Below are 10,000 nucleotides of genomic sequence, written 5' to 3' on the forward strand. Positions count from 1 at the left end.
AATTTCCTTGTATAGATGTGCTTGGCATGGTATGTTAGTACATACCATTATTGAGCGATTGGTACGTAGGATAGAGCTGCAGTTTTCGATAGCATGTAAAACTTTAACGAAAGTAATTACAGATTTTAATGTCTAACTTACATACCATTTCGATTCCGCAGTTGACATAAATGATGTTATATTACATATCACTCTGAAATAATTTCATTCACCCCTTACAGGACAGAAGCTGAAGTCGAAAAGTTTCGGCTTGGAGCTGATTTGATAGCTCAGCCAGTAGAGCAAATTTACCGCAATCGAATAGTCATGGGTTTGGGTCCCTTTCAAGCCTGGTTTTCTTCTTATTTAACTGCAATCAATTTCCTAACTTTCACTTCAAAGTAATTACTCTAGACAGCTTCAACAGACGCATCTGCATGTCGCGATAAGCCAATCACAATTCGAGGTCGCCCAAAAATAAACACGTGCAAGCCACCATTGCTTATGGAGTTGCATGTTATTGGTTGAAAAAGTAGCGCAAACGTTATTCCCGGCAATGACTAAACATAGCAATCGAAATCACGATATTAGCTTCGACAGTCTCTGAAGTCAAAATTATGGCGAATAGCCACCAAGATAAAGGTTATTCTTTCAACTTTTAGCTTGAAAACTTGAAAATGGTTGCTCGGTCAAACAAAGCGTAGGATCGAAGGAACGTATATTGAACTGTTTGCTAGAAAAAAAATCTGGTAATTTTTCCCAATCTCATGATCGCTGAAACTGGGTGCTTTTAAAGAACACTCTAAAATGATACTTACATAGCTGGCAAGAAAGGTCATTTTCCTTTTTAAAGGATCCAGAAAATTCCAGGTCAAAAGGATTACCATATCCAGGGCGAGTAGGACACCAACAACTCCAAAAAGGTGTACATCTCTGATGGCCTTAATCAAAACAAGACGGGCAGTTTAGAATAATAAATTGCTCATTGAAAAAGCCATTATAATATTTGTCGTTCACAAATTTCCTGTCGTTGCGAATTTTACTCAAGGCTATTTCTATTTTAGTAAGCTGTCAATTTATACGGGGTTTTCACTGTTCTGTATTAAATGCAAAATGAGCTAATATCGATCAAAACTCCGGTCACCTGACCATCTTCCTCTCAGCGCACGCGGTATTAGTACAGGAAATCATATGCATTTCGTGATTTATGGGTAAGAGTGAAGTGTTGAAAGTTCTAAAATTGCACGAGCCGTAGGCGAGTCCAATTTGAGAACTTTCAAAACATGACGAGTGACCATAAATCACGAAATGCACCAGCAAGTTCATACGATTTTTAATTTATTATACCATTCAACAAAATTATTCAATTGCTGTGTTTCCACAGCAACTTCCGTATTGCACTCTATAACCTATTTATGCATTCGTCATTAACGAATCCGATATTCTGTTGAGTATATAATAATAATCTCTTATTAACCGAGTGCGAGGGCCGTAGTGGGGAATACTTGGGGCCTCAAGCAATGACAACGGCGACGAGAACAAGAACATCAGAGATTTAGTGTGCAAAAAGAATAGCTTTGCACGCCCTTCTTTCTTTCACATCGTTAGCAAAACAGCAACGTGAAATAGCCAAATTTGAGGTTTTATGAAGAACGTCAGCACTTGAGGATAAATGTTCATTTTCTCCCCTAAATTAAGTGCCGTTCCGACGAGTGTCATTTTTGAGGAACTACCACACCCTTGTTGAAATAGTCACCAAGCGATTAAAATTACGCGAATACATATTTTAAGATGACTTTTTCGTTGCCGTCGCCGTTGTCGTTGCTTAAGCTAGCTACCGGCCCGAGGTCGTGGCAGTACGTACCGAGCCCAGAGAGGTCCCGGTAGAAAAACGACCGAGGGCCAACTTGAATTTCCCGGCAGAGGGAAAAAATACGGAAACGAGTGATAGTGATGGTTCGTACGGTAAAATCTCGACCAAAAACCAGCCAGAGTGATCCGTTTAGCCTGAGAATTCCTTGTCATATAAAAAACTGACATCGCTTTATGGCAAACGTCAGGCTGATATATCCATTTTGTCAAAAGTCAAAGAAACCTGTTTCATTTCCTTAATTATTTCTTAAAAGAGAAAGAAATGTTAGAACTGAGTGAGCAGCGGCATGTCGTCCTAAATCTCTCTATTACATTATACCTTCAAGTTACTTCTTCGGCGATGAAAAGAAACCCAAGATATTAATAATCTCGCACAGTTAGCGTGTGTTCGATTGACCATATTCCGATATATAAGAATACGTGGAATGATGATTTAAAACGGACTATGTCTGGCGTTTAGAAGAAACAAGGAAAGATATGTTTAAAGTTTTAATGTGAATCTCCGTGAAAACCAAGGGTTCTAGCTTCTATATTCCATGTATGTATTCCTATTCCGGAATAACGGTCACTCGAAAGCACCTTTACTTTGCGATCAAACAGGAATAATATCGTGGCCAACGTGTAAGGAAACATAAACCATTGAAAAAGTGAAATGTAAATATAAAAGAAAAGAAGCAAGGAAAAAAGTCTAACCATCTTCTTTGCGCTCATTATTCTTGTGATTTTGTGAACGCGCCATGTTTTTGAAAACAAGGGACCAAAGGCAATCGTAAATCCAAAACAGAGAGTAGAAACCCTGGCCTACAAAGAAAAGAAAGAAAAAAAAAATTGAAAATGATTTCTTTGAATGAAGGATAAGTGTACACTATTGGTCATATTAACACCTTTGTCAACAAAAGGGCGGTACGGTTAAAGGACTCTGTGGCTTTTTCAGAAAATTACTTTGTTTGGCTAAAATCTGAAATAAGAAACCCCACCTCGGACAACTTGATTACTCGATGAGCAAGCCAAAACCGAATGCCTTAGCAGATGACACAAGCCGAGGCTTTTTCGGATGGTCGATAGCACTAATAATTTTCAATTCTTGAAAAAAAGGTTTGTTAACTTTGTTTGTTGTTTTTGCCCTCACCTCAATAAAAGGTTAGGAATACCCCCTTTCCCAACCTTACCCAGGAAGAAACCAATACAAAAACCCATGCAGCGACCCGGCATATTTCGCCATTTTCAGGAGGGGCCTGAGGAAAGCAGTAATAGTGACTGTGATATTTACGTCACAAAAAGGTTTTCAAAAATGGACAAGGAAAACAATTTGGTTAGGGATGGTGGGTACAGATGCATGACGAACGTCCTGTCATGCTGTAAGGATTGAAATACCACATGGTACTAATTGGCAACAATAGCTCGAAACAATCCATTTAGTTTGGTGTAAGCTCTTTCATCCCCCAAAAATGTAGGAAGCTGTATATTAGATCAAATAATCATAAGAGAAATTTTGGTGATTTCATTGTTTCTATTTCGTTTCATTTACATACGAGTTTGCTCACTGGATGCACCACGCTACTTACAAATTGACTTCAAAAGGTAAAAGATCTAGCATTTGTTAAACTTGGTTCATCTCCAATTTTAAGCCTTTCAGCTTTGATAACGAGCCAGTTATTTAGTCATTAAGTACGGTGCCTACTAATTCAAAGGTCTATGATTATGCGGGAAATGTAGATCTTGACAAGTGTTATGCAAATCGAAAAAGAAAATTGGGGGTAACCACGCATTTTTCAAAGATAATTCATGAACAATATTTGTAAAAATCTTAAAACAACAACAACAACAACAACAACAACAACAGTAGGCACCGTCATTAAGAACTGATAAATTCTTGGGTGGCAAAAGCGGTATTAATTCAATACATTCTTTGCACAATTTCGAATTTTCGAAGCATCTTTGCTCATAGAGGATCTGGTATATCGCGTTCAAATTTTCAGAGAAAGCTCATTATGCAATTGAATGTCAATGGTTCTTTATTCTTGCCTAACTGATTATAAAACGACAGCCTCGCGCTAATAAGACAAAAATGGAAACTAAGATTTCCCTATTCGATCGACTTCTTCCAGTACGAATGTCAAGACGACTATGTGTATAAGGACACGATGCTACAAGTAGCGACTCACCTTGCAAAGCTGATCTGTGACATGATTTCCATCGAATGCATAAAGAATGGCAGAAATGTAAGACAGAATGCATCCCACAATGGTGGCATTGTTCAGATTCGGACTTGACATTTTAATAAGCCTTTAGGAGAGAAAAGAATCACCAGTAGTCTTTAATTAAAAAATAAGAATGACAATAACAATTATAATAGATTCAAGCTACAGTTATTGTGTACATTAACTTCAAGCTGGTTTTAAGTCAGGCATGAAACTCTCTTTGTGAGAAACATAAAGAAAACTGCTCTTAAGACTCCTGTATATATTTATGATTGACTTATTCAAAAGGAACCCATGACTAGGAGCGTACAACTTCATTGCAGATGTGGAGATTGATTATCCCGCGAAACCAGACCTTCCAGCTAATCACAAGTCACCCATGGGATTGAGAATCAGTGGTCACTCGTGCAAGCCGAAGCTTAAATATAGAGCGTTTTCACATGACGTCACGGCGACCATGTTGGTGTTCCAAAACAAAGGAATGGCGGCCATGATGGTGTACCAAACTAATCCTCTGCGATTTGAACTCTATTTTTATGCAAATACGTTCTTTTGTTTCAGTAATCCAATATGGCTGCTGGTCATGTGAGTGAAAACGCTCCATACACTTTACCTTAGCTAGTACTGGAGTCGTAGGCTCCTGGCTATGGGCTCCAGCTATTATATAAATTAAACAAGATACCTCCTGTTCCTGTTTCTGATATTAAAACATAAGAAAGCAAAGGCCAAGCAAATTCCCAAGCTCCCCGAGACACACATAAAGATAAACATTGTCTTGGGCATCGTGATGAGGTCGTTGCGTTTGCCCTGGCGATCCTTTGGTGGATTTCCTCCTATGAAATATACATGAACATGAAATATGGTAAGTACAAAGAGGAAAGAATACAGGAAAAGTAGAGTACAAGGCATGAATATAAAAGTTTTTCAAAAGCTGGCTATTTGGAATCGGTAGTAGGTTTCCCTTATCTTGTGTAATTCCATGATGTCATGGGAACTCATCGAAGGACGGCATTGGCGCGTATAGTATGATGGACTCTCAAACGGAAAAGTTCTTTTAATTTCAATCCTCAGCTATGCACCTAAGCAGAACTTTCCGTAATGTACACTAGTAAACGAACAAATCGTCTGATGTGAAACGAGAAGAACCCATTTTTAGACGAACCGGACGTAGTCGTCTGAAACTTGTTCGTTTAAGAAGAAGATTTGTCCGTCCAGATGAACAAGTCCGACCTTAATTCGCGTCAGACGAACAAATGGACAAATTAATTATATAACCACTAAGGAGAAATGGAACTAGCCAAGGAAGCGATTGAAGCGATGGTTTAGGGGAGGTTTTCAATATGGCGGGAGGAAAAAAGGTTAGGGCGAATGGTAAGGTAACCAAGTCATACTCAGTGCCAAACTTCATGCACTCATTGTCCGTCTTTTGTGAATTTACGTCGGACAACACTAAAGGAATTGGTCGTCTTGAATTAAATGCAACAAAAAAGACTACTCTGTTGCATGAGTAAGAGGACTTTGCTACGTTTTTGAAATTTAAATTTAACGTGCATCTATTTAGCTGTACTTCAAGAGTTGGATATAAAGAATGTTTACTGCACTGATAACTATATCTTTTTCCTTATTTTTTCGATGTTATCTCACCTTGCCACTCAAACTTCATTTCCGGATAAAATTTCAGGGAAGAGTTCGTCACATCAAGGCTGCACTTTGCTTCAAACTCGGTCCCTATCAAAGCAGTGAAATTTGTTTGAAAATGTCCCGCGTTGCACTTATCTCAAATATTTCTAATTAACGTGAGGAACCTTTGTAACAAACTTACCGCAAAAGGTTGATGATTTTTATACTGATTTTCCTAATTTTCTCAGTTAGTCAACATTGTACTAGATCGTTGAATGAATTCACCGTGCGCGCGACGTGAGTACGTGACTGCTAATTACAGGAATAGAAATTCGGGACAGGACAGTGTTTTCTCAGTATGGCGTTTCATTAAGGTGAAATTGGGTAATGAGAAATGTATGGAATGAAGGAGGGGGTTGAAGGTGTCCTGCAGATCTTCCAGCCAAGGAACTTTATCTTTAGAACTTGGCAAGGAGAAGTATATAAAGTTGTGTTCATTCGGGATAACCCCCGCCGAAGGAAAAGGCTACGATTATAGCTCAATTCCTTGTTACTATTCTAGTAATTTAGGCTATTCTTCTCTCCGTAGCAAAATTTTTGCATTACAGTTGTATCTAGAATTTGGGTTCTGTTGAACTTTTTCATACTTTTAAAAAACTGTTATTTAATACAACACGATAGTTACAAAACTTACGATACTTACTGTTCATACTTTTAAAGACACAAATAGATATTGTATTCCTAAACTGACACTTTATTCTTTTTCACGTGAGAGCAGGGATGCTCAATTACTATTATTTAAGTTTTGTTTTCAGATACTTTTATAACTAGCCGATTTACCGTATGACCAGTCCCCGTGCTCGTTCTTGCTCTTTTCGCTGTTTTTCGTTACCATTATTCAGCCTATTTTCTCATACTCGTTCTTGCCCTTTTTGCTATTTTTATTTTTAGCTTGTTTTCTCGTGCTCGAGCTTGCTTTTTCTTGCACTGCTTATCAACGTAATTTCGTCTCTTTATTCGCCCCTTTCTTGCTCTATCGATCTCGTTCGTTGTCACTGATATTTCGCCTGTTTTTCGTGCTCTCTGTAGCTCTCTTTCACGTTGACCGTCGCTCGTTCGTCGCCTACTTACTTTTTTGTCTCTCTCTCTTTTTCCTTTTCCCTCGTTGCACGACATATTTAAAATAATACTTAGCTTGTTTTCATGGTTTTCTTCAATTTTTATTTTTATTTTTGCTCTTATCATTAAAACTCAGTGTCAAATGCAGAACGTTGATCATGCAACCTCGTGCCAGAAAACGCGGGTTCCACTGATCAAGAAATAAGTTATTCGTGGTGTCAAATTATGTAAGCGTGATTAAAGTGAATGAAGGCGTGCTTGCCATTGAGTGAGTTGATTGCCGTTCTTAAAACCACGTTATGACGTTTCAGCCAATGAGAGTTAGCGTCGGTTTTGTGGTTACTGACTGACTATACCGGACAAGTCATGAAAAGAGTTTATATTTGATCCCGCGAGCTTTGGTTGTAAGTGGACGTTTTTTCGTTTGCTTCGCGAGAATATATCTAGTGATCTGTGAAAAGTGCGGGTTTCTTTCTCGTGTTGCCCACAGCGTGGGACATGAAAAGCTGAAAGCACGGCGGAAAGACAGTCGTAGCATGACGTCATAACCAAAACCAAAATTTCTCGGCAACGATGGGTTACCATATTTCCTTAACCATGGTGCTCTTCGCATGCGTCTTACTAGGAGAAGAATAGCCTAAATCAACTTGCTTTAGGCTATGCTTCTCCTAGATCTCTGAGAGATCACTAAAGCTGAATGGAATATTTATTAAGGAATGAGCTTTTTCTTGAATCTAGTTTTGATGATCTTAACATCGACAACGACGATAATGATGATGATTACACGATAGCATACCTTTTAGTTGAGAAATTTCAAAAACTCCAAGTCGATCACCTTTCTCATTGAGTTTTACCATGCTCTAGGAAGCAAAAAAGAAAATTGTCTAAGTGGCGTATCGGTTTAGTATTTAAGGAGTTGTTGTTTTTAGTAAATTGTTGAGAAGCCAAAGTTCAACCAAGCATTCCAGTACACTAGTATATCTTTTCAAAATCAATTTTTGTATATTTTTAGAAAAGAAAGAAATTCTTGATTGTATTTGAGGTTAGACGTAAAATAATTTTAAGAGCAAAGGAGTGTGCTGTTCCACACTAACACTATTTTTAAAATACTATTGCAATATTATAATTTAAATCCTTCGAATTCTATAGGAAATCAATCTATCTATCACGCTGAAGAACCACAGATGCTTTCACTCACCGTCACTCCAATAAACTGTGTTTCCAAAAGGCTTTCTTTCATTAAGTCGGAAAATGTCTTGTCCCCAAAGGGCAAGGTATTTAGGAAAACGTGCGGCCCCATTTTCTGTGCAGTTCGGTTGAGAGCCAGGGCAATTAGCCATGCTGCATCGTAGGCAAATCCGTTGTACGCAGTGGCATTGACATTGGCTTGCTGAGCTCGTTGGATATACCTTGACTGGTATTCATATGGTGTCTGATAAAAAGAAAATGCACTTAGTAACTCACATGCCAGAAGTCCATATTACCTGAGAAGTCTCGATATGCAATGGGATGTAGCTTATAGGTTCACATTATTATCGCTTTTTAGAACGGAAAATGGAGGAAACATGCGGAAAAAAGAAATCTAAGCGGAAAAAATAAATCACGGCGGTATTTTAAGTCCGATTCACGATCTTCACCTTTAGCACGATAAATCCCTCGCGCTGCCTAATTGTTGCGGACCAATGAGATACAGGCGTTGGGGTTAACGTGGCCAGGTCCTAATTCGTTTGGCCACCATTTGGCCGTACCCGCATTCTAAATTTAGTAGATAATTTCGCTCGTTTTGGTCACAAGGGAAATTTGCGACGTGGTATGGCGTTTCTATTAATGGAGTAGGTAACTTAAATCAGAAAACCACCTTGAAAGGTCAGAAAATATGAGGTTTTGGGGCCTCTGTAGCGTTGAGATAACTAAGCCTTATCATGATGGCTAAATTAATAATTAATATATTGAAGATTAAAAGGCTCTTTTTTTAACATAGTTCCTTTCCCGCCATCTATCTTAAGCGGGAGATACAAAACATACTGTCGCTTTATTTCCGAAATTTGAAATTTGGTGCTTTCGACCCGTGCTTCTTCCGTGCTCCTGTGCTCTTGTGCAAATTCAACATAACCTTCTTTTATATAGCTATTTATCATCATCTTACCATTCCAGCTACGGTGACCCTCTTTGAGCAACTGAGCCACATATAGTTAATGTGAAGAATTCCATTTGCTGCTTTGTTGACCTCCTCCGCCGTGCAGTTCAGATTTTTGAATTTCCGATTCCACCAACCGGGGCTATCAGGGGTGTGAATCACCCAAGCGTATTTTGAACCATACATTCTTTGCTTGTAAATCTATCAAAGGGAAATGACAGGTTTTAAATTGAGTGCCGTAAAGCAATCGAACAAAAGTAATACTCTGGCCAATCGCAGATGCTCACGCTTAAATCAACTAAGGCCGTCCTCCATTTTTCTGCGTTTATCGTCGTGAGACCGACCCATATTTTTGGAATTTCAAAAACATAAAAATAAGCATATGAGAAAGGTAATAACATAATAAAGCCTTTTTCAAAATCTGAAATATAAACATGGTTTTGCCCGTACAGATTTTCAGTTGCGGCTAATTTTAACCCCAAAGGAAACATTGCACTCTTCCACAGGAGAGGCAGCTTTTTTTTCCGCGTGGGAAGGAAAATATGTTAACAGGAACTCTCTACCAGTTCCTTTTTCTTTCCTCTCGATCGACTCTTTATCCAGCTTGAAACTTATTTAAAGCAAAGACAAAATTAATTCTACCCTGAATGCGAAAATGGGCTCTGTGAGTTGCATCGGATTGTGTGTATAAAATATTCAAATGCACCCTGAAATACATTACTTCTAGTATTGTGTAGTACACTGTTTTAGGAGTATCCCTATTAACTTGAAGTATTAATTAAGCTATTAACACAGGGTACCGGTAGGAAACTAATCCAAAAATCTTGTCCAAGGTACAATCGTCTGCTATTGGATAGCGCTACAAACAACCTTGGAAATTGAAACCTTCGCTGTCAACAAAATCTCTTAAGCCACCCAGCCGGGAATGTGCAATATCGATAAAATACCGCCAAGTTGTAAAATGTGCTTTTAGCTGAAAACCAATCACGATTGCAAAGTCGGTCCTCCAAAAGATAGGTTCACTTCCCGAAGTACTTTTCTTTACGTACTTTACGTGTGAATATAAAGCGTC

The 10,000-nt window shown here is 38.5% G+C and overlaps 1 protein-coding gene across 2 annotated transcripts in view; it reads right to left on the reverse strand.

Moving 5' to 3' along the window:
• Positions 1–10,000, reverse strand: part of LOC137994625 (gamma-aminobutyric acid type B receptor subunit 2-like) — a 37,825-nt gene that overhangs the window by 10,171 nt on the left and 17,654 nt on the right. For both annotated transcript variants that reach the window (XM_068840230.1, XM_068840231.1), the window contains exons 7-14: positions 8,938–9,129; positions 7,990–8,223; positions 7,588–7,651; positions 5,697–5,780; positions 4,735–4,885; positions 4,017–4,137; positions 2,545–2,652; positions 798–920 (exon numbers count right to left, since the gene is read on the reverse strand). In XM_068840230.1, the coding sequence (XP_068696331.1) occupies positions 798–920; positions 2,545–2,652; positions 4,017–4,137; positions 4,735–4,885; positions 5,697–5,780; positions 7,588–7,651; positions 7,990–8,223; positions 8,938–9,129 (1,077 nt within the window). The remainder of the gene's footprint in view (positions 1–797; positions 921–2,544; positions 2,653–4,016; positions 4,138–4,734; positions 4,886–5,696; positions 5,781–7,587; positions 7,652–7,989; positions 8,224–8,937; positions 9,130–10,000) is intronic.

The sequence above is a fragment of the Montipora foliosa genome, chromosome 3 (genome assembly GCF_036669935.1).
Source record: "Montipora foliosa isolate CH-2021 chromosome 3, ASM3666993v2, whole genome shotgun sequence".
Taxonomy (NCBI): domain Eukaryota; kingdom Metazoa; phylum Cnidaria; class Anthozoa; order Scleractinia; family Acroporidae; genus Montipora; species Montipora foliosa.